The 25,220-nt window shown below is 42.9% G+C and overlaps 2 protein-coding genes across 4 annotated transcripts in view; one reads left to right on the forward strand and one right to left on the reverse strand.

Moving 5' to 3' along the window:
• The window catches only part of ssh2a (slingshot protein phosphatase 2a), a 30,656-nt gene extending 9,316 nt beyond the window's left edge, over positions 1–21,340 (forward strand). The window contains exons 1-14 of one of the 3 annotated variants that reach the window (XM_078246640.1): positions 2,900–3,433; positions 9,203–9,315; positions 9,939–10,003; positions 10,847–10,968; positions 11,173–11,238; positions 11,499–11,564; positions 12,260–12,454; positions 15,575–15,668; positions 15,781–15,909; positions 16,261–16,307; positions 16,843–16,989; positions 17,088–17,288; positions 17,386–18,328; positions 19,195–21,340. In XM_078246640.1, coding sequence (XP_078102766.1) covers positions 3,306–3,433; positions 9,203–9,315; positions 9,939–10,003; positions 10,847–10,968; positions 11,173–11,238; positions 11,499–11,564; positions 12,260–12,454; positions 15,575–15,668; positions 15,781–15,909; positions 16,261–16,307; positions 16,843–16,989; positions 17,088–17,288; positions 17,386–18,328; positions 19,195–20,910 — 4,032 coding nt within the window. In that variant the 5' untranslated portion in view covers positions 2,900–3,305 and the 3' untranslated portion in view covers positions 20,911–21,340. Of the gene's footprint in view, positions 1–2,899; positions 3,434–8,725; positions 8,854–9,202; positions 9,316–9,938; positions 10,004–10,846; positions 10,969–11,172; positions 11,239–11,498; positions 11,565–12,259; positions 12,455–15,574; positions 15,669–15,780; positions 15,910–16,260; positions 16,308–16,842; positions 16,990–17,087; positions 17,289–17,385; positions 18,329–19,194 lie in introns of those variants that run through there. The other 2 variants (XM_078246642.1, XM_078246641.1) reach the window with 2 other exon arrangements.
• Positions 21,341–23,998: 2,658 nt separating this feature from the next.
• The window catches only part of ankrd13b (ankyrin repeat domain 13B), a 37,646-nt gene continuing 36,424 nt past the window's right edge, over positions 23,999–25,220 (reverse strand). Inside the window, exon 15 of the mRNA XM_078246643.1 lies at positions 23,999–25,173. Within this exon, the coding sequence (XP_078102769.1) occupies positions 24,972–25,173 (202 nt within the window). The 3' untranslated portion in view covers positions 23,999–24,971. The remainder of the gene's footprint in view (positions 25,174–25,220) is intronic.

The following is a 25,220-nucleotide window of genomic DNA, read 5'->3' on the forward strand; positions in this document are numbered from 1 at the left end:
AGAGTTCAGAATATGGAAAACAGCTGCCTTCATCACTGGCCAAGGAGGTAGCAGGATGATAGGGCTCACTCTAGAAACACACACACACACACACACACACACACACACACACACACACACACACACACACATACTTTGAAAAATACACAACTCCATAACTACAGCACTGTTAAACTGCATGTTTCATCTGCCCATTCCCATCAAGTGATAAAGGAAGACATGTAGCGGAAGACGATTGTGCAACAGGTCTTAGCTGAACACCACAACAGACTCTCATGTTACCAGCCCACAGAAAAACGAGTTCCCACTTAGTGCTGGTAGATGTAACAACACTAAACAGAACCACATGACAAGCTGTGTGGGTGTGTGCAGATATTGTGGTCACAGTTGCTGGCAGAGCTCATTGGACAACCTACGTTGTGATGCAAGAGTTGATGATAGGAAAGTGAGATGGAGTGAAGCTTAGTGTGATGGCAGGCGTGCAGGTGTGGGTGACCTTTTGAACCTTGTTTATTTCATGTGATATAATCAGTTTCGTTGGGCAGAACACTCTAGTGTTAAAATATACACATATGCTGTCACCTGCCACGTATTGTTATCTACTTGAAAATGCATTGAAATAGCTAAAGCCTCCTGGGGATTGTAAAGCATTTTTTATATGATTAGTGACATTGTTTATAACATCCCCCAGAGCTGATCTTATCAGTTATTGTGGTGAATTGTGTGAGTTTTCCAAACATATGTTAAAAACATAAACTACAATAGCATTGCTTAAAGTATATTGTGTAAATTTCTGTTTGTCTAATATCTTGACTGTTCAAATGAGCCAGATTGTGTCATGTGAAGAGAAAAAAATAATAAGAAGAGAGCTTTAAGTAATAAAGCAACCGTATTCCCGTCTTGCAATTCAGTTATGAAGACTAAATATAAAACATTTTATGGCAAGAAGTAAAGTTTTAATTAGTTTTACAGTTTTTGATAAAATTGTAACTTTCACAGGGTTAGAGTGTATACAAGATTGTTCTGATTTGTTATTACACTTCTGTGAAATGTACAAAGCACCACATTTTGTGCCTTTGCTGTTATTGTGGTGCCCTGAGTTACACAGATTCCCAGGCCTACAAAAAGTCTGGGACCGCAGTAAGTTGACACAAGAGAGAGGAAGAGGGGACTGACCTCTGACTGAAATTTCAAAACACTGTAATGTATTTTAATGCACTGTCTAAAGGCCTTTGGCTGTTATTTAAAACACTGAATGTAGGCTGATCACTGCATATTAGTATTGCAGGGCTGAACAAAATATTAATCTCATACTTTGTTGACATGTAATGTTACTGAATGTACTGTGTCCAATTGTCACAGTGTAATTCATTTTTGAAAAGTTTTATAAGATGCATATATGTGAGAAATTTATAAAATGCCGAGAAGAGGAAATATGTCAGAGCCACTAGCAATACCATGTAATGTCATAATCAGTTCAGAGGAAGAAACAACATAAAAACATGCAGTTTAAGGAGGAAGTGGAATCCTACAGCTGAGCAAAAAGCATGTCTATTGGCCAGAAATGTTGCTGTGTACTTGTGAAAATATGAGGCTTGCGTGCAAGGCCACATTGGATACAGTGACTGTGAATTGGTTAATAAACATTATTGAGAAATTATTAATCTGATCCATCCTTAGTCTTGGCCTTCATATATTTGTACTATGGTCATTCTATGATCAGGAGCAAGTTTAGCTACAGTTTCCCAACAGCATCACAGCTCAGGGGTGTTCACAGACCGTGAACACAAGCGTACTGTGCAGATTACAGTGAATAACAATGGCCTAGAACATTTGTGAAAACTGAGCCAAAGGTGTGTTGTATTACGCCATACTTAATAGTGCCCTGTTTCTCAGTCAAACTCCCTATAGATAACTGCTCTACCCTGGAAAACAGCCACATCTTAAAGCAGGCCTTCCATAAACGTGATAAATCTTAGCTTCACTGTGCAGAGGTAATTTGCCACAGATGTTTTAGTTTCAGTCTTATGCTCTTGACACAAGCTGGTGTGAATATGATGAGGGGGCTGTAGTTTTAAAGTGATTTCAAATTATTGTCAGTTTACATGTTGGCATGCCAGCAGAATATAAAATGTTTAATAGGCTATAAAAATGAACCAAAACATTGTGTCCATCTCACAGCATGCAATGTGTCAGTTGATACTTGATGTCATCAGACCACCTTGATGTGAAGGGTTCTTTCTCCCTCAGACTTTTCAAGACAGGCTCCGGCATAGCTCCACTTTACCTCGATGCTACAGGCCTGCTGCCACAGCAGTTCAGTCTGGAACACTTCAGCCTGTTTCTCATTTGTTCTGGCTCCTTATGTAACTAAACCACAAGGTCTGTGTGTTAGGAGAAAAGGGTGGAGGGTGACTCACTGCCAAACCAAAATCCCATATGGGTTTAATTGACTATTTTATTAGTTTAATGAGCACATCCCCTTTTTACCCTGTTGCACCAGGACACTCAATTAGCTGTTGGACAGCAGTTGATTCTAACAATATTACCATATTATTAAGATAAATAAAATGTATTACTCTATAGTCTGACCTACAGCATTACATAATCCATCATGGATGGACAACCACGTGTCATGTAGTAGCCTTTCCAACAGTATGCAGCTTTTAAGCCAACACTACAAGCAGGGGATTTTCTGATAAGCACACCCTCCAGACAGAGAGAAGGGAACTAAACAGTCTAATCACCTGCACGGTTGCCAGCGCTTTGTATACAAACTGCTCTGCTTTTGCAAAGTGTCGATGCAGAAGGGCTGGTGGTGTGGGCGGTCGTACTTCCCTGTTGTCCTCTTTGGCTCCCCACCTTTCCCAAAAAAAAAACACGTCTCCAACTCCTCCCTCCTATGACTTCTCCGGTGAGAGTTTGACCGGAGTCATGTCTCAGTACTGTACATGGTAGAGAGAGGATACTGTCTGTTGTAACGTGGATAAATAATGGTACGGTACGGACATTTATTCATTATGGTACTCGCTTCCGCTTTATTGGGAAATCTTGAACAGCCAGGCGTCACTGTCGGGAGCAGGAACAAAGTGTGCTAGACCTAGTCTATTGCGGCAGAAACACGAGTGCTTATTTCGCGGAATATTTCGTAATTTTCTACTGTATTACGGGCAAACACAAAAGGGAGTTGTTAGACGTATTGAAATGACAGAGCACATCACTGTGGGAGAGGAGTAAAAGTTTTCTCTCGGACCCAGAGCACCTGACCCCCCCCCTCCTCCCTCACAGCGCTCCCCACCGCCGGCATGACCCTCGGCGCGGTGTCCGGATCCGACAGCACGTCGGCGATCAGCTTCTGCTCCTGCTGCGGGGCTAAGATGGTGCCCTACTACAGCGACGACGCGGTGGTGTCAAAAAATCAGATCAACCAGCTGTAAGTTTAAAAGGTGATAGATACAAATCTAGAATAGACTCCAGTATTGCACTGTTTTATAGCCTACATTAAAACGATTGAATAAATTCACAGTAAAGGTGCCATGAAGGGTCTCCATTCAAACTAAAGAACTTGCACTTGATTTAAGATCTCAACTTACTTTAATTTAAATGTAAAATGACTGTCTGTCTGTATTTGAATTGTTGTAGATAGTGATAATCTTAGTTGTACATTTAAATGTTTTCCATTTAGTCTACGTTTTTGGAGATAGTAATAATTTGTCAAACTTTTACCATTGCAACACTGTGAGTGAGCTCAGTATGTGTAAATAGTTTTGCAACATTGTTTAATTATTTCCTTACTCATCTTACTGCTGCTTTTTGACGTTACTAAAACATAATGAATCTGCCGGTAGTGTGACTCATCATACCTGTTTCACAGGTAGGATAACACATTTCAATTTATTTATTGAGACATGCATACATCACATGACCGCCATACAAAGATTTTTGTGGGGCTTTTTTGCCTTTTTGTTTGTCCAAGGCTGGGATATTGCCTGTTTAAAATTGTGAGTACATGGTGTGATAATGATAGTTGTTATTAAGTTTTTTGTATGAAGTTTTAAATAAACATTTGAAAGACAAAACAACCATTAAACCAACAATTAGGCCTAAAGATAATGTCTCTGACTCCTCCATAAGCTAATGTTTCTTAGACTCTAGACTTGTAAATGCGGTGAAGACAAGTTTGCCCTTCAGGACAGATCAAAGGCTAGCGTGTTCCAGTGTTTCCAAACTCATGTGGAGCTGGCTCAGATAAGCTTAGCAAATTTGGGGAAAATCAATGTAGAAATTACTGCAACTGGATTAAAAGATGATGAAATCAACAGTACCCAATTTTCCACAAAATTTATTAGTTCCAGTGTCTGTGTTTTGTAACATTTTTGTGTAGTCAGTAATTGGTTGTGCCCTGCATGAGAATATGCCTGTGGCGGTTTTCAGGAAAGTCAAGGACAGCTTGCCTTTTGATTGCATTGTTTTTCAGCTGTTTTACAGCTGCATAATGAAGGTTTATGGAAATATGTTACTGCAAGACACAGTGTGTACTGGCAGGCATATGTGTCTAGTAAATAGCAGCAGATGTGGGAATCTTCTGACTTCCTGGTTTTGTTGGCCACATTGCATGATGCCTGTTGATTGTTTTTATTGCCACTCCCTTGTATTGCTCAGGGTGGAAAAGGACCCTCATCACAAGGCAGGTTTTTTGGCATCCTTTGATTCATAGCGCCTAGTGTGTGTACATGTGTGTTGGCATGTTTAATGTTTATGTACATATGTCTGTTTATTTATAGTGTGAACGCCTGTATGTGTCATAATGTTTAACCAGGGTTTAAATGAGTAATTAAAAGCCTTGAGGCCATCCGTGTACTTAAGTGTTACCTGTGGCTAAATGGCATTTAAAACACCATTGTTATCCCACCAATTTTAAAAATACCGGTAAACCCATCTCTTCCGCTATACGTGTTTTCCAAAGAAAACAGATAAGACCAAAATGTGACAAACTAAAGCGTGTGTGTGTGTTTGGCTGCCTGTCTGTGTGCGTGAGATGCATCTAAAATCAAATAACCTACATAACTTGGTTTAAGTTTGCGCAATTAGCTTCAGTAAATGGCACGAGATCAAACCAGCTGTGTAGCTACCTAGTGTATCACACTAGTGCTATTCATTGCCAGGCGTCTGATAGTGTTTGTTAATGGATTCAGGTCCACGTCCAGGTCAAGGAAGGTCCACGTTATAAAGTACAATTATTCCTTTTTTTTTTTTAGCCCCAAGCTATTAAAGTGGGAATAGAACCCTTATTTAGGCATATGGCCTAATTCGACCAGCATACAATTATATTTTACTGAGCTTCTTCAGTACTGTTTTTTTAAACTGTAAATTGAAATGTAATCTGAATCCTCTCAGAATAGCACTGCATGCCTGGGTCAGGTATGTTTAGTTCACTAAGGTGGCTGGTGCTTGGACCATGGACTGGACTAACAAAGAAACTGTAGCGAAACTTGTGGTCCTCACTCACACACATCCAGAAGACAATGGGTCTGGGCAATATGTTTACTGGCGTCAGTGCCAGTTGATGGAAGTCTATGTTCAGTATGACCTGGTATTCCTTTCTCTTTATCAACCCTGACCCTCTTCTGCTCTGGCTGCCCCCATCTGACACCTTCTCGTGTCTAATGCCTGGCCCAATAATATGCTGTGCAAGTGTAATAGGGCTTGAACTTATTTCTAGGGCAAAATTGCCATAATTGTGTAACGGTGGAGAGTGAGAAGACGCGCAACAGAGGCCTGTGGCCAGACTTGAATTGAGGATGTTGTGGTTATGAGTTTTAAGCCTCTACTTCATTACGCCCCATGAACTTTACTTTTCTCTCTTCTCATCCATCTGTCACTCTTCTGCTTGTGAGACATTTCCATGGCCTTGCCTCCAAGCAACAGGGCCTAACATGTACCTGTGGACATGTAGACACGTACGCACACCAGCTAACTCCCTGTCTTTCCCATGGGCTGTATCTGTCTCTGCTGCGAACTCATAAGGCCTTAGTGGGTCCTGCCCTCCATAGAGCCAGGCCCTATATTTATCCCACTCTCATCCTGAGAGTGACTAATATGGGTATTGGGGTGGGGGGGGGTCACCCAGTTATCTGCCCACTATGTGGAGAGGTCCTTACATAGTGATGATTGTGTCAGTTACTGTTGCCCTAACAAGTACCTACTGCTTTACTTCTGCCCAAAGCCCGGCATGGCTGAATGCCAAAAGATGACCCACCCCACTCTCTGCTACACACTATGACTGGGTCATCTCTCTTTATCTTCCACCCTTCACTGCCCATTCCTCATTCACATACTTTGTGAAGTCAAATTTAGTTGAAACTTATTGCCCTATGTTTATTTCCCCATTTACGTTATCCTTCTGTGTATGTTGCCCTTAAATCAGCTTGTCTGGCTTTCTTGTTGGAACATAAAAATAAGCTTAACATACACATAATGTGGTTCATATGGGTACATGCTAACAGACTAGTGTTGATGGTTCATTACAGCATTACAAATTGATCAGTTTGAATCACTTCCCAGGCGGCTGTATATGTTTACAATGCTGATGATGATTGATGCAGAGATTATTTTCATTATGGAATAATCTGGTAATTATTTTCTTGATTAATTGATAAATTATTTTGTTTATGAAATGTCAGAAAATAGTGAAAATTGTTTAATATAATTTCCCACAGCCCAAGGAGATGTATTTAGATTCCTTAGCCCATAACCCAAAAATAATAGAATTTACAATCATAAATGGCAAAGAAACCATCAAATCCTCAAAGTGAATGTGTGGCAATTTTTCTTAAAAAAATTCTTAAACAGTTGATTATCAAAACAGCGAATACTGATATATTTTCTGTCAATCATCACTGAATTTATGGACCAACCGCTGCAGCTCTAGTGTGGAATGGTGGTGTGTATCTGTGTGTATGTTTTGTCTCTGCTTAGCCAAACCTTTTATGTGTGTCTGTACAAGTAGACCAGTCCCTATAATCAGAGCACATGCAGGCTTCAGTGTTAAACCTCTGCAGAACTTACTGAACCATGTACAGTAAGTTGTGATCTTCTGAATGCAGTCTATCAATAGGTGGGACTTTTAAAGGACTACAGTATTTTTAGAAACTGTAGTTGCAAGTCATTCACAGCCCCCCCCCCCCCCCCCTCCAACAACCAGGCTTAGATTCCACTTTCTCAATGTGTCTGTGTCCAGGAGTAAAAGTGCATGTGCATCACACATGTGTGATTTTGAGGGAGAGTACAAGTGTTATATTACAGATTACATTGTATAGTAGCACTGCTATACATGGTCAATGCCAAGTACAGTACGTGGGTGTGTGTGAGTGTGAGTGTGCCCAGTTGGACATGATACAGCAGGAATTGAGGAGAGTGACGGAAATAAAAAGTAGGACGAAGTTGTGAGAAATGCAGAAATGAGGAAGTGACAGAGGGTAGTGAGAGGAAACAGCTGGGTCAAGGGTGGGTGGGTCATGGGAAATAAGCTCAGCACAAAGCAGCAGGTTTGTTTTTTCTCTCCGTCTCTGTCTGTGTCTCCTGATCCTGTACATCCATGGTCTCAGCAAAACTCAGGAAGGACAGTTGGATTGATGGAAGGATGGAGAGATAAAGTTACAGAGAAAAATGGCATGACAGGAAGCCTAAATGGCAGACTGCAGACAGTGTGAAACTAAAGAACTCTAGAACCTGATGAACTCTTGCAGCCTGCTGCCAAAGGCAAAATAGATATACAACACAGTGGTTAACGGTCGAATTAAGCATATCAATCAATTGTTTGTGCAATTTCAAAACAAATATGTGGCTTGTGTGTCATAACCTCCCTTGGAGTGTTCCCAGTGATCTTCACTGGTTGCATGTGTAGTTGTCAGTTTCCTTAGTTTCTGGCCCCGGAGGCCACGAAACCACTCTTTTCAAGTTTAGCAGAACAAGTCAGCCAACTCCCTGGATCAGTGTTTTTTCTAGTAACACTTAAATCCACAGTATTTGTTCCATTATTGTGGACAAACTGCAGTGAGCTTAAACTTCCACTGCTATTTACTATATTTGGCTACTTAGAAAAATCATTAACTTCTTTTTGCTAATGTTTTGTGTAACAAATATTGAATGTGAAAAAGGGTTCTCTAGAAATCTGTTAACTTTAAGACCCACATTTGGCTGGCTGTCAAGATTGAGGTTGCACATGTTCCTGTTCTTAGATAGGCTAAATTCTTGCCAGCTTAACTTGTGGTCTCAATTTTGGCAAAACCTGCAGAGCCAGTGCACACAATGTGTTTTTGTTATAATGTTGGATTTCTCATTGGTCTGCAAGTGCTACTTCAAATCCTGATTAAACATTTGGCATAGTTTTCTCTGGCAGTGGTGCTTAATCTGCTCTCTGCATCCACTGTATTATACAGATGCCAGCTATCTAAGTGGCAGATCTCTTGCTTAGCATCATTAAGGTTATGGTTTACTGGTCCCATCGCTGTCATTTCACATGGTCATAAGTGGCTGCAGAAGAAGCTCTTCCAACCTGTTTTATTGGTATCTTGTGTGACTTAGGTTACTGTGAGACTCTCAGTCTTTCACACATGCAGTTTAAACACTGCCATCAGTTTGTTATGTGTCCTCTTCCTCTTTGCTAATAAGATTAAGTGTTCCAGAGAGGAACAGAACCCCGTTTGATACAACCTGCTTTGGTGTGGAGCGCTGTGTGCTGGCCAGCTCTTATCTCCTCTCAAACATTGTGGAGGAGGGGACTCGCTCCGTCTTCCCTCTCGGACCTCGGGTCTCCTCACAATCCCTCCCTACTGGCAGCTGCTAGTATGAGTAAGTCTGTGTGTGTAATCCAGCTGTGTGGAAGAGCAAAGAACATTGTGTTCTGAGTTCAAACTGGGGCTTGGATCTTGTTTTGCTTGAATTGGTCTGTCAGCTCTGATTTGGGAAGCCTGTAGGCCAGCATAGTGGATCATTGTGACACTGACATAAGCCCATGACAACACTCATCTGTTCCCTGTCCCCATCTTGTGCTTAATAGGAGAAGTTGGGGTCAGCATGTGCAAGAAAGTGATAACAAATTACATAAAGTCCAAAGACCAAAATATGATGATATAACTTGGAAGGAGTCCCTGCGTTTGAGGCTTCTATTCATGCCTTTTATTGTTCTCTTCCCTTCCAGTATCAGTGAGAGTTTCCTCACCGTAAAAGGTGCAGCCCTGTTCCTTCCCCGAGGAAATAGTCCCACACCTAACTCTGCACCTCGCATCAGCCAGCGCAGGAACAAGCACACAGGTAAAGACGTGTACACACAAATGACAGCTGCAACTTCTCCCAGTGCTGACTTAGCGTAGCCTCAGAAATGAACTCCACAGAAGAATTTGGGATTAAATAGCACAGTATGTTTTCAAATGGACATTCCTCTACAGCATCTTCAGTAACAGCTGGTGTTAACTTAACTGAAGCTGTTTCACAACAAGGCAGATGAGTTCAGTGCAGTCAGTTCACTGCTGCATGCAATGTGATGGCCAGATTGTTTGAGGAAATGTTTGTCAAAGAATCCACACTTCAAATAGTTTGAACATTTCGGAAACAAGAATAGTAGAATCTGCTGCTGTCTGTGGATCAAGACAGTCTTTGTAATTGGACCTTTTGGGAAATAGCTGATCACTATAAAAAGCACCAGAAATTTTGTTTCAGAAATAACAAGCTTTTTTTCCTCAGATGTATTCAGAGATCAGGTTGAATGTAGGCCAAACTGAAAAAGACTCCAGTGTAAATGGACTAGAAATTTGCTACAGGGTAAATGATGCATTATCTTAGGTGTGACAGTATGTCAAGCTTTAAATGCTAAGAATGCAAGTGTTGTCCATAAGGAACTGAAACTAAATGAAGATGTTAAAATCCTTTCTATCCAGGTGACCTCCAGAAACATCTTCAGACCATGTTCACTGTGCTACGGCCGGAGGATACCATCCGACTGGTAAGTAACACACACGCACGCACGCACATGCCCACACACACACACACACACACACACACACACACACACACACACACACACACACACAGTAGCAGGGTGGCATTGTGATCAGGGAGATACACTTCCCAGGCGGCTGTATATGTTTACAATGCTGATGACGATTGATGCAGAGATTATTTTCATTATGGAATAATCTGGTAATTATTTTCTTGATTAATTGATAAATTATTTTGTTTATGAAATGTCAGAAAATAGTGAAAATTGTTTAATATAATTTCCCACAGCCCAAGGAGATGTATTTAGATTCCTTGTTTTATTCAACCAACAGCCCATAACCCAAAAATAATAGAATTTACAATCATAAATGGCAAAGAAACCATCAAATCCTCAAAGTGAATGTGTGGCAATTTTTCTTCAAAAATGTCTTAAACAGTTGATTATCAAAACAGCGAATACTGATACATTTTCTGTCAATCATCAATGAATGTATGGACCAACCGCTGCAGCTCTAGTGTGGAATGGTGGTGTGTATCTGTGTGTATGTTTTGTAGAGATTATACTCCAGACGGAGGGGCCAGTTGCTGTTCTTTGTTAGCAAACATAAAGAACTGAAAATTGTTGGGGGAAAAAACTGTCTTAACTCTTCGATTTGCACCAACAAATATACTTACATAAAACATAATGTACTTAAAGTATTTGGAGTAATACACATTCTTGCTGTGTCTCTAAACTCCCTGCAACTTCTTTGATAAAGGGCTTTTCCAATAATTGATGTTCTGTCTCTCTTCACTTTGCTCATTTCTCCCCCCCCCCTCTTCCTTCATGTCTCCTCTTTACTCACAGGCTGTGCGTCTGGAGAGCGCCTTCCCTCAGGTAACCCGCTACATGGTGGTGGTCTCCACCAATGGTAGACAGGACACGGAGGAGAGCATCGTGCTAGGCATGGACTTTGTCTCCTCTGATAGGTCAGTACCACAATGGTACACTCATCTGGCAGAAATCAAATCAAAATGTTTTTTTTAAAGTGAAGGCTAAACTAAGCATGCTTAACTCTGACTTCCTGTTTTGTTTTGCTTTTAAATGATATCCTGGACACATCCCTGTATTATGTCAAGCCTGTCTGTCTTGTTTTGTTGTACTATTGTTTAACGTGTTGATCTTCTTACCAGCTGCTGTTCCGTGGGTCTGGTTCTACCTCTGTGGAGTGACACTTTGATCCACTTGGATGGAGACGGGTGAGACACCACACCTACCTGCTTCCTCTTATTGCTCCCTGGTGCAATTGGCTGACTGCTCTGATGACTCCTATTTAGTCATTTTACTGTAAAGTGTTGGTGTTGTAAGATAGCTATAAACTATTATTGGGAATCAAATGTCTTCTCTCTCTCTCTCTCTCTCTCTCTCTCCCCCTCTATCGCTCTCGCTCTCTCTCTATCTATCTATCTCTCTCTATCTCTATCTCTCTATCTATCTATCTATATATCTATCGTCACAGTGGTTTCAGTGTGTCGACGGTGAACAGGGTTCATGTTTTCAAGCCAGTTTCTGTACAGGCCATGTGGTAAGCAACCTTTATTTTTTTTTCAACAAACGACAGCAATGTGATGTTGCATTAAGATTCAGGTTGCAGGCTTAAAAAGACTGTATCCATTGTCCCCTCCTTTGACTTTGACCTCCAGCCTTTTATTTTTGTCACTGTTTCTTATCTTGCCTCTCCTCTTACTTTTTTTCCATTATCTCTCTGCCTTTCAGTCTCTTCATTATCTTTCCCTGTCTCACTCGCCAGTGTTGGCTCTTCATTTCCGTACTTGTCTTCATTTCCTTGTCTCTTTGTTTATTTTGCTCTTCGTCTGACCTCCCTCTCCCTTGAATATCTCCTGATACTTTAATTTATCTGCAGTTACATCTCTGTTATATCGCTTCATCGTTGCAATCTTTCTGTTCTCTTCTCACCTCTCTTGTTCCCTCGTATCTGTCACTAATTATTCAACCCATCTCCCTTATTATATTTCTCATGTGTTATTATTCATTCTTCATTTTCTTTCAAATTTCACTTTCTTACCTTTCCTACCTTGCCTCATCTTTATTCATTTGCCCATTGTTATAGTCTCTCCTGATTTAAGTGATTTTACTCTTGTAAGTCATTGAAAGAACACAGAGTCAGTCTAAATTTCGCTCTGTAGAAGGTTTTGTCTTTTTCATCCCTCGAGACAGCCTTTCAAGTGTAAATCCTCTTCTTCTCACTGTCTGCCTAAGGTCAGCCCTCCAGTCGCTCCACAAAGCGTGCGAGGTGGCCCGCTGTCATAACTACTACCCGGGCAGCCTGTTCCTGACCTGGGTCAGCTACTACCAGAGCAGGGTCGCCTCTAACCAGTTCTGCGTCAATGAGTGGAACGCCATGCAAGACGTCGAGTCGCACCGTGCCAATTCACCCGTTCTCTTCACAGACTTGTGAGTAGAGACCACATAAATACACACACACACATTACCCAAATCCACAGTTCACAATGATGGACTATCTGGAATATTGTTTTGTTTGTGGGCCATTCCAGACAGGGAGTCATTTTCACAAGTTTTAATTTTGTATGCCATAAAGTAGCACAGTCCCTATTATCCTATCAAGTGCACTGCTCTGAAAATGTTCTAATCAAAGGCTTTGTGTTGAATGCATAGCCACAACAAACACTGCATTTCATTCCAAATGTTAACACATTAACTAAATAATATATAATGCTAAAAAAGAAACATAAAACAGTATTTAGTGACTGAAAAAGTAAAATTCACTAAATTGTTTGAATTCTGTTCCAAAAGTTGCTTTTGTTCAACGCTTGTTGAAGTTAATCCAAATAATTAGCATTTTTGACCAAATACTGTACATCAATGTCGATATTGCGTCGATATTGTAGGGTTGACTATTGGTGATTTCACAAAATATTAACAAAATGAGAGTTTTGATAAATAATCAGCAATAATGTTGATACAATGAGTAAGTGGGTAAGTTCAGAAAATGACATCACTTTACTGTAATGCAGCCTTTAAAACCAGGAAAAGACAACACTTAAGCCATTTACGATATTACGATTTTCCAAATCTAAGACGATATCTAGTCTCATATCACGATATCAATATAATATCGATATATTGCCCAGCCCTAGTTGCAACAACGTTTTAAAAGTGCCTTTTATTCCACATTGTAAAGGGAGTGGGTAAAGTCATTATCTATTACAATCTGTTTAATGAGAAAAAGCAGTTGTCTTTAGGTTCAACTCAAAACCCAACCAATTATTGTAAGTATGTTGTGCATCCAAATGTTTGGATTCATTGGGGTCACACACATATATGTATGTATAGATATTTGTATGTGTGTGTGTGTGTGTATGTGTGTGTGTGTGTGTGTGTATATATATAGTAGAAGTAAACCCAAGCTTTAAGCCCCTGACGTGCTCATATTACGATATCCAAAATTTAAGACGATATCTATCCTCATATATCGATGTCGATATAATATTGATATATTGCCCAGCCCTTACTAAAAATAAAAGGTAGATATAGCCATTACTTGTTGTTAGAAATAGGAAGTACTCACATCTTTACCATAGCATTGCCGAAACTCTTTTTACATTCAGACAGTCTTGCTACACTTCCGCTTCTAGAATACCGCAGGCTATCTTCAGAGCCCTGGACTTTGGAGCTGGGGTCACATGCTGTCTGTAACTGCTCAGGGTAACCAGAAGCAACACAGAGAGGCACTAACAAAAACAAAAGCACACATGCGGGCACGGCAGCAAGCGCTGAACTGTGTGCAAATAGACACACGCTGATACACACATACATTGAATCTTTGTGACAGAGTTGTCAAGAGATCCACAAGGGAGCATAGAAAGTACAGGGAATGACACAGGCTGCTGGATTTATGTCTTTACTAATACCAGGGAAATTCCCCTCTCTGCTGCTTAGTCACGTGCCTCACTACCTATTTGGAGCGTCTTTTACACACACACACACACACACAGACACACACACACACACACACACACACACACACACACACACACACACACACACACACACACACACACACACACACACACACACACACACACACACACACACACACACACACACACACACACACACTTCAGAGATCCTCCTGTGTCCGAAATAGCTGAGGCTTTTGCTGGCTTGATTTACGCTTGGAAAAATGTAAATCAGACAGACAAATAGGCAGACCAACAGAGAGATGGACAGAAGCAGGTGGTAGGCAGAGAGAAGGAGATAGAGGATGGGGGTGTTAGGAAGATTAAGGAAGATATTCTGCTGCTGCATGCACCTGATGCCCCTGGATGGAAAGGAGAGAGACATGGGGACAGAAAGAGAAATCAAGGTCCACTTAAAACGTGACACACAACAAACGCCCATATTTACTGTCTGCCAGAAAACAGAAATACTTTACACACTCTCTTTGTTTGCACTTGAGTGTACTTATCAGTAAGATTGCTACCCACACTTTATGAGCTCCAATCACACATCCAAACGCATAAAGTCCCAGTTTGTTGTCCCTCACAGAGTGACGGCAAAAGTCACATGACCTGCCAGTGTTTGTTTACATGGCAGTTTATGTCTCTGTATAACTAGATGCAAAGTTCAGATTGCAGGAAGTGGTTTGATGGCATGTTTTTGTGTTTGTTTGATTAATGGGGATTAGTGTGCCTTCCCGTAGGCTAATCATGGATTCAAGGAAGTGACCTAGAATTTCCATTCTTCAGTTAATCATTAGCGCTGTTTCTTGTGTCGTCATACATGTGTATTTTTTGCCATGTTGTCCTGACCATCCCAGCCTCCCTAAAGCTGTCTGTGGGCAAGTCCTGGCTTGTTGTGAGGTTAGAATTTTAGTGGCTGCTGGTAATTAACTCCTATTTGTTGGCAGGAGTGACTTTGTTCTCTTTCCCGTAACCCCGTGGACTCATTCTCTTAGGACCAGTAAGATGTTTAGCATTGAGGTAAACAGGCTGACTGTTTCCAGTTCTCCAACACAGATAGATGCTTTTAAGTCTGCAGTTACACACCTGTGGCCCCCACACTGCCCCTCTTTGTGACTGCTGCCCCACACTGCTGTGTACTGTTCCCGTGAGGATCCAGTTAAAAACCAAACAAGAGAAAATTAGACAACGTAATAAACAGAATCTAGGAGACAAACTGAGCTTTTTGTCTCCACTTGTTGGTATCAACAGTGTGAAGGCTAAATGCGTCCCCCAGCAGAGTGGTTAGAAACAGAGCCAGGCACAACAACAGGCATACTCCACGAGGACTTTGTTGTGGATCGCCGATGGGCTATACTCTCAGAGTTTCTGTTCCCTCTCCAGTTTCTGAGAATCAGACAAAGTGGCAATTCTCTGGCGGAACAAGTAATCTCATTGAGAGTAAAGTAAAAATGAATCAATGAACAGAAGGAAAGTGTCATTGCTGTGAATGAGAAGGTGATTCTTTGTGTCAAAAAGTTCTTTTTTTAGGCTAAGAGAAAATGTGTTAATGTTGTTTTTTTTATAAAGGTGTTTGTGTCTGTATGTGCAGGCCCACAGAGAGGGAGCGCACAGAAAGGCTGATCAAGATGCGCCTCAGAGAGATCATGATGCAGAAAGACCTGGAGAACGTCACCTGTAAGGAGGTAAGAGTCTCATAGAAGAATGCGGTGACATTTACAGTTAGGTGTGGCATACATCTTGATTTTGCAAATGCAGCTTTACTTTACCAAATGCCAATTTTTACCATTGTACCAGATCCGAACAGAGCTGGAGATGCAGATGGTGTGTAACCTGAGGGAGTTCAAGGAGTTCATAGACAACGAGATGATAGTCATCCTGGGACAGATGGACAGCCCCACTGAAATCTTTGAACACGTCTATCTGGTGAGAACCTATGAACCATGTGGTCTTAGCCACTGAGTTTGGTTTAGACAAGACAATGCTCTGGTTTGTCAAATCCTGCTGTTTGACCACAGTGATCAGAAATACCATGTTAGCAGATCTATACCCATTTTACATGATTTATCACATGGTTCGTGTTCAGTAAGAGAACAGTCGATTGAGTAACATACAGTTGTGTTTGAAAATTTAAGATGAACAATGTACAGGAACCATGCTCAAAATCTCCCTCCTCGCTTGTTTTGCTATCAGTTGTAAGGTTTGACTCAGTCTCAGGTAATGTTGAACGTATATTTGTGTACATGTTGATATTGACTGGACTTGTGATGTCTCCAGGGCTCTGAGTGGAATGCCTCTAACCTGGAGGAGCTGCAGAACAGTGGGTAAGAGCAGTCAGTAACTGACCCTACAAACCACAGTTTTAATAAATGGAGAGACTATGCTTCATCTACAGTTATTAAATGTTTTCTAATTGAAGTTCATTGAAATGAGAGAATCTGTTTACCGCTGCAAAGGTTCATACGTTGGATTAAATCTACCTGTAGTCATTGGGTTGTGCTAACTTAATTGATGTTTGACAGAACAATCACAATCCGCTTGCTTGCTTTATGGTAAGCTTTCAACAATGCCTCATCGTCTTCATCAGCATCACTTTAGGGTGCCTTTTTCCTCCAGGGTCTGTTTCACCAGTTAATCAAATCCACAGTCAAATATACATTTTAAAAGCACCATCAGCGACCAGCTGATTGTTTTTTCAGTTGTTTCGAGACCGCTGATACTCGCATTGAACTCTGTCTGACCTGTGTGGGACAGTATTAGCTACGCTTTCAGCATCTGAACAACTAAATATGAATATTGATGACAGTTTTATTGACATTAAATGGACATCAAGTCAACCTCTTTCTGTCTCTTTTGTAGAGTGCACTACATCCTGAACGTGACCAGGGAGATAGACAACTTCTTCCCCGGGATGTTTGAGTACCACAACATCAGAGTGTACGATGAAGAGGCCACCAACTTGCTGGAGTACTGGAACGAGACCTACAAGTTCATCACCAAAGCCAAGTAGGCTTAAACACACAAACAAGCTTATTAAGCTCTCCTTAGTTTCTCAATCTTGTAAGCCAACGAATGTCCTTCTCTTCTGTCTTTGCGTCTCTTAGGAAAGCTGGTGCTAAGTGTCTTGTTCACTGTAAAATGGGTGTGAGTCGTTCCGCCTCCACAGTGATCGCCTACGCCATGAAGGAGTACGGCTGGGACTTGGACACTGCCTTTGACTATGTTAAAGAGAGACGGGTGGTCACCAAACCAAACCCTTCCTTCATGAAACAGCTGGAGGAGTATCAGGGAATTCTGCTGGCCAGGTGTGCTCTCATGATGAAGTGTCTTTAGAACATGCGTGTTCTTTAGGTAGCATTCTGGTGCTAACAAACTATTGTTTTTTTCTACTGTTTTCCACAGCAAACAAAGGCATAATAAGCTATGGCGCTCACACTCTGACAGTGACCTATCAGATCGCCCAGAGTGGATGTGTAAACCTCAGTCTCACTCTCTGGGCCGCTCCAACTCTCACAACAACAACACTTCCTCCCCCTCCTTACATCACTTCCTGGGCGCGGCCGTGCTGCAAGCGCTTGGTGCTGAACCCGAAGACTCTGCCAAATCAAATGCCACACACACCTCTGACTCCCACACTGACTCCAACGGTGTGCGTGACTCACCAGGTCAGGAGGAGGTCAGATCAGATTGTGGATACCCTCCCCTGCTTCCCCTCCCCAGACCCCGAGCAGCCACTGTAGTCCCAGAGGAAGGACTGGACAATTCATCGAGTGTGGCTGTCACTGTGCCTGTTGCTGTGCCCCACCCTCCACCATCACTCCACATCGTACCCCCCACTCCTGAACTGCAGCGTGCTCACCGGTGTCCTCCCACACATCTGTCCATTTCAGTGCCCAAACACAAACCGGTGGAACTGTCCCTCAATTTGCCTGAGCGAAGAAGCTCAGAAGAAATCTCTCCTCTCACTCTGGGATCCACTGACTCCGACATAACAGACCAATCATTATCTGATTCAACGAGTGACAAACACAGCCCCCTCAGCCCTGCTAACATCACTCCCCTCCCCCTGGTTCTTCCCCTTGCTGCCAGTGATGACAACAACAACCCCAGCGAGTTACAGATAGGCAGCGCCTTGGACGGCCGCAGCGAGGCCGATGGGTCGTCCATCCACAGCGCAGCCAGCATCGACTTCTTCAGCGCCAGGGAAAAGTTTCTGGGCCTTGCCCAAGATGAAACGTCCCGGACACTTTCTGAGCAGGCACAACAAAGGACAACTCTGTCCCTCGAGGAAAACAGAGAAACTGAGGCTAACGATGAAGAGGAGCAGAGAAATGGGACTAGTCAGGTACAGGATCATTCTGCTTCATTCCTGTTAACATTTTACCTTTGCTAGTATAACTCACTTTATGCAGAAAGCCTCATAACTTGAGGCAAGCAAGATCTTTTGCTGTGCTCTTCTTGCATCTGACTGTATGGGTTTGCTAAACAGCATCTGTCTGCGTATTACAGTTTTCAATGCAAAAGTTGCTCCACTCTGCTTATACAGCTGTCACAGCAGCATCATATTTTATATTCATATTCTGGACTGCATATTAAATTCAAGAGGGCCACAACCATGCAGCTGCAAAAAGAGTTAAATATGATGTTTTCTTTTGAATTGTGGTATTTCTTTAGCCAAACTTTACTGTTGCCTGTCACCACTAGAGTTACAGTTCTACCAACACACTAGTCTGTGACATAAGCAGCACATAGCTGGTTTGTGTGGTGTGTGTGTGTGTGTGTGTGTGTGTGTATAGCAGTTCTTGTTCTGGAATTATAACTGGAACTGACTGCACCCGAATTTGTCGATAAGGACTTCAAGGTAGAAAATAAAATGAGCCTCTGCATTACTCATAGTGACACCCGCTGGAAGATTAGAGAATAGTCCAGATAATGTAGGTACATTTGTCACTTACTGTAAGTTTGTCTCCTCTAACTTTCTTACTTTCTATCACGCTGTACAAACAATGCTGTTTTATGTCTAGTTTAAAACGTTATCAAATGACTTACAATAAATGTCACAAATGTGCACACAATACAGAAACAACACAAGACTATGACTAATATTATCTGGATACATGTCTGTCTCTCTCTCTCTCTCTCTCTCTCTCTCTCTCTCTCTATATCTCTTTCTCTATCTCTCTATCTATCTATCTATCTATCGCCTCTCAGGTGTCTCCACAGTCTGAAGACAGCGTGGACAAAGCCAGCCCTGACCGACCTCATCACCCTTATCATGACAACGGAGTATCAGTCCGCCATATCGTTACAGAGATTGAAGCCATATGCCACCCGGCCTCCTGCCTCCCTACTCCCTCCTCCTCCTCTACCTCTTCATCGCTCCCTCCATCCTCCCACAGTCCTCAGCTAATCCGACCAGAACATCTGATGGAGGCAGAGGCTTCTGAAGTCACGCACGGCTCTCTAACTCCACCTTCCCACCCGCAGTCTCCCTCCATGCTGCCGTGCGATTGGCCCGCAGGCTCGGTGCGGCGAGCCACAAAGCAGCTGGAGCAGAAGCTGAGGCAGGACATGGAGAAGGCTGCGTCTCAGCGATCTCCGGTGCACTCCCCCAGCGCTGAACACCCTCCTGTCAGACTGTCCATGTGTCCCCTGAGCACGGAACAGCCTCCCCTTCGCTTCCCTCAGGACTGCACAGAACAAAGGATCACAGAACAAAGGATCACTCAGGGAGAGATCACGGCTGGATCTGCTAAGTCTAAAGATAGAGAAAAGCACATAGGGTCACAAACAGAGCTCAACTCCTCAGGCACGGACCACCTCCCAGACCCTTCATGCTCCCCCAAATCAAATATCAGCCAAGTCTCTGGTGCTATTCCTATCATTGTGCCCACATCCATAGATAGCCATATGCTGACATCACCACTGGCCTCTACTAGTCCGTTAGAAGACTCCTTTCTAGATACCTCAGCCCAGTCCCAAAGACAGAGCCAGCTCCACAGCCAAAGCCAGCAACATCTGACCCAGCCTCAGGGCTGCTCACACCAAATGACTCTGGATGGGGTGACAGTGCAGGAGTCAGACACAGATGTGAGGCTGGAATCCTGTCCCAAGGGCGAGCGAGGGGGCTGTGGTCCCGGCTGTGACGCCGAGAGCAGGCTGGCTCATGGCAGCCAGGAGCTGGAGAGGATTCAGCAGACACTAAGAGAGCTGCAGGCTTTCCTCCATGAGGGCGCCTGCCTGGAGACGCCAGACAGCGAAGATTATGAACTGGGGCAGCCTCAGGGCCTGAGAGACACAGTTATGGACACAGAGCCAGGACCTTGTAAAGGGGGAAGTTCTGAACAAACCCCTCCAGGCCTGGAAGTAGGGCAGCGGCTCCGAGAGAGACAAGAGGGGAAGAGTTTTCTGGAGCCGATAGTGTGGCACAGAGCCATGGAGCTCGAGGCTCGTATCCGCCAGGCGGGCCTCACCCCTCCTTCTCTCATGAAGAGGTCGGCCTCCTTAGCTAAACTGGACTGTCTGGAGCTCTCAGCCACTGACCTCAGCGACTTAGATCTGAGGCCACACACCAGGACGACATCATCGCACTCCCAGGACTCTTTCTCTTTGTCGACATCTCACCCCGACGACACCTGGAAAAAGCAGAAGGTGTTGGCTCGAAACGGTTGCGTTGAGAAGACAGGAATGTCCCGTGGCGGCAGGGATCTCGACGAGTCATCGTCGTCCCTGTCCCTTTGCTTCTCCTCTGCCCCTCATCGTTTTCCAAAAGAGGACCCAGGCGAGAGGGAGGAGCCAGAAGGCAGCGGGAGCGGCGCGGTCGCTACAACGCGTCAGCAGGGGAGGGGACACTCATCGAGACTGTCTCACAAAGGCTCTGCTGAGAAAAAGCAGCGAGCTGTCACTGTGCTATACAATACCATGTAACCTCAGTGCAATGGGCTGGAACGGACACGACTGGAGCTGTGCAGATGTGCGCGAGCGGCTGCATGATGTGTATGAATGTGTAGCAGGTAAACCGGAGAGCTTGTGTGACCTCCGATGTATGTTTAGTATGTAAGAATTAAATGACGAACATACGTTTGCATGTAAACCACTGGATGTGTTGTTTCAACTGGAGTTCAGGTTTGTATGTACAGTAATGGAATATGAATGTCCAAATTAAGACTGAACCAGTGAATACTGTATGCACTCCATGTCTGTTTCCATTTTTTAAGAAGCATTTGTTTTTCAGTGTTTGACTCTCTCTGCCTGATCACAGTTTCTAAAACTACGAGAGGGGCTTTTTCTCCAAAAATGCACTTTACTGTTTTGATGATTTTCTTTTATTTGAAATCTATTTCTTACCCCGGAGATGATTTTTGCACTGATATCAGTCGTCTCTGTATGCGTGTTTTTTGTTTTCTAAGTGGACAGACATGTCTTTATTTAGATTTTTAATTGAACCAGGATAAAGCTGATATGTTGTTTTTTTAATTAAAAGCTTTAGCAGTAAATACATGTGATGAGTTTGTTTTGACTGCTGTGACTGTGTACATTGTTTTGTGTTCAGGTGTGCTTCACCTCACACACAAGCACCCATTTGAAGAGAAGAATCGAGGGTACTGAGCTACAGATGCTAACGTTTTTACCCAATGTAAAATTCAACCTTACTGCCACCTGCTGGCCAGGCAGAGAACTACAGTTTTAAACCTGTCTTGCAGCACGAGAGAAGGTGTGAAAGAATGTGTGTATGAGATGTGGAGAAAGTGTGTAGTTACAGGAGTAACATTCTTGGAAGTAAAGATGTAAAATTACTGGAAGCTCAGATAACCAACCAAACCATCCACTGTGATCATATTTGATCACTTTGGTGGCCGGGTTGGCTCAGTGGTAGCACAGGCGCACATGTACTGAGAGGAGGTTTATGCCTTGACGCGGAGTTCCAGGGTTCGAATCCGACCTGTGACAAGTGACCATGTCTTCCCCCTCTCTCTTTCTCTCCCCTTTCTCACCTAGCTGTCCTGTCAAAAATTAAAGGTGGAAAAGCCCAAAAAATAATCTTAAAAAACAAATGGATCACTTTGAATGGCTGAAAATCAAGCTTATGACCTTATTATTTAGATATTCTGCCTGTCATATTTAACTGCAAGTCTCAGTTTCTTTCAACGAGTCAAGCCCGTCTCCTTGGGGAAATGATCTCCATCGGTGCTCAGCACAGCTTATTTCAGGCTGACATTTTACCTACTGTTTCATGTGAGTAATTAAATACTGAGATATAGGCCACCAGGCCCCCGGCTGAGACTCACACACACACACACACACACACACACACACACACACAAATCAGATAGCAGCACTGACATTAAAGGACATGACCAGACTGAAAAAAAAAAAAAAGTGTACAAACATGAACACCAAAGGTTCTTTGGTCTACATGAATCAAGAGGAAAGCTAAGATTCCTTGATGATTTCACCTTACTTTCACCTCTTACTTTTACTTTTTTTGTACAACGCGTGTCTCAAATTGAACTGTCAGCAGGGAAATAATTAAAATAGTGAGGAACAAAATCTGTGGAGCGAAAGAGAGGGTGTCACAGCGAGATTGGCATCCTTCCTCTTATCATAAATGATGCGCTCAGCTTCTCTGTCTCTCTTACAGGACACACACCTTGTTTTGTCTGTGGCTCTTTACAAATTCACTTCACACACGCCTGCAGCCCTGTGCTTCCACCGTCCTGATGTTATTCATCATGACGAGCTGAGTCAGGGCAGTGGAGAAGTTGCGGCTGCATACTGCTGATTCTTTTAGAAAATTATTGTATTCTCTATTTTCCCATTCTCTCCAACCCACAACTAAAGTACAGAAAGCAGCCTGGGTGCTCCGAGTGGTGTTTCTTAGAGGGTTTAGAGTCTCTAAGCTGTCCTTTTCCTCCCTGTCAAGCCTAAAATAACTACAGGCAAAACCCCCCATTGAGTCAGGCTGAGGCGCTGTGAATCCATGTCACAGGGAGAAAGATGGAGGTGGAAGCTGCTAAAAACAGATCAACTCTCTTGTGCCCGAGTGACGCTGCAGCTTTCCTTGTGTCATGAGAAATTAATTGCCTTTGTCACCCCGTCCTTCACTCCAGAGGACTCGAAAAAACTTACAGTGGAAAGTTGTAGCTAAAACTCAGTGTGGGGTCAAGCGATTTGAAGCATGCTGTAATTTAAAAATGGATTTAAAGAATCCACTCATGCAGTGCTGTTCCAAAAGATGTTTATTTATTTGAATCATGATCTGAACTCACGTCTCAGCATACACCATGAAAACATCTTGCTGTATCTCTTATCTGCAACATTTTTCAAAAGGTAAAAAAATGAATGTTTTTCTTATTAACCAGGCAAGCTTAACAATGGATAGGAGAGGAGGCAGAGGTGGTTCTCCTCAGTTTGTGCTGATGTAGGAGTGTGAAAGTTGTACATCTCTTTCAAAGTAATAATAAAAAAGATAAAGAGAAAAACAAGCTGTCCCTGTCCGTCCTTGTCCCTCACAAAAAAACATGTTCCTCAGTGTTTGGCTAGCCTTGAGCCCTGCAATATGAAGTTACTTACAATGATGAGAGCAATATTGAACAATCTTTCCAATCCAATAACAAAATGCTCCACTTTTTATTTTTTTTTATTTTAGATTTGCTTTTGTTTTTAGCGTGTTGTGTAGCCAGCTTGCTTTTGGGGTGCAGTAAAAACCTAAAATTGCTGTCAATAGCCTCGACAGTGATTCTTGCGGGGCACGTTTTCCCTCAGAGAGCGTGCTCAGATATTGCAGGTCTCCAGGCTAGACTCAAGTCGGACAAAATGAACCACACATGGGTGCAGACTACGCTGAAATATTGTACACACACTGTACCGTGACTACACACTTATAGAAATCATCCACTCAGGTGATAGGATGCAAATATACAGAAAAGCTCTTTTGGTAACATTTCTATTTGACAATCTACTTGCAAACCACTATCATGTCCCTTTTTTTGTTTGTATTACACAACCCCCCCTCCACACACACACATTCACAGTCACACACAGGTTAGTTAGTAGTACACCAAGTCTTCTCGTAGTCTCATCATATCTTTGCTCCTGCGCAGGTTAGACTGTGCAGTCTAACATCAGGCTAAAACTAATAGTGGCCTGAGTTTAGTTTGTGCTCAAACTCTTCATCTACATCCATTAACAGTCATATATGTGATCCGCCCACAAGCTAAATACAGTACGTCTGGATTTTGTGCAAATCAAAAGAAAATTTACCAAATGTTTTCATTAAAAACGAGGAAGTCAGATGGTTTGAAGACATTCAACTCAACTTGACCAAGAGGATTACGGTATTCTCCCACACCACTGGTCCTGGTTCGTCACTGCTCAGTCCACACAATGTTTTTTATTTTTATTTTATTAATCACAGTTAAGACTAAAACCCACACAACTCAGTGACAAAAGGACCCAGTGAGTGTGTGTGTGTGTGTGTTAGTGCTGGAGTAAAGAGTTGGCCTAACACAATATGTTTTCAGGACAGAAGGTGATCTGTTGACCCTTGTGCGGAGAGCTGGTTTTGAAACACACACACACACACACACACACACACACACACACACACCTGCAAATAGACAAAAATCACTCATCCAAGGAGGCATGCCACTAAACTTGTTTTATTGGATGTGTTGTTGGTTGTAAACTGGCACTGGTCAAGAAAGTATGTGGCACCAGAAAGAGGAAACTTACAGTAGGTCCCTCTCTGGCTGTCAGAGGCTGGACAGCCACATCCCCATATGGCTTCATGGGAAAGGTCTGGCAAAGGAGATGGGAGAGTAACGCGGAGGCCATTTCATCGTATGAGACCACTAAGATGATTTTGGCATTTATTTCCAGCCACTTACAGTGTGCTTTAAGTTTTAAAGTAGCCTCTACTGCCCTTTTCTCCCATGTGTCCTTAGTCCAGACCCCTCCCCTCAGACCCCTGCTGCTCCACTCAGCTCTCATTTCTCCATGAGTGACAGCCGGATGATGCGCTGTAGCTCCGCCTCCTCATGCCGCTGCCGGAGTTCCGCCTCTTCCTGCTCCCGAGCTGAGATCTCCATGGCGATGCGCAGCTGTTCGTTGTAGCTGCAGGTGGTTGGCTGCTTCTTGGAGGGGGTGGAGCAGAGGCTGGAAGGGGCACGGGGCTTGTGCTGGGGGGTCCTGGGGTAAGAAATGTGAGGGAGGTAGGTTTAGAGTTTAGGTTAGCG

Source organism: Sander vitreus, chromosome 3 (assembly GCF_031162955.1).
Source record: "Sander vitreus isolate 19-12246 chromosome 3, sanVit1, whole genome shotgun sequence".
NCBI classification, from domain to species: Eukaryota; Metazoa; Chordata; class Actinopteri; order Perciformes; family Percidae; genus Sander; species Sander vitreus.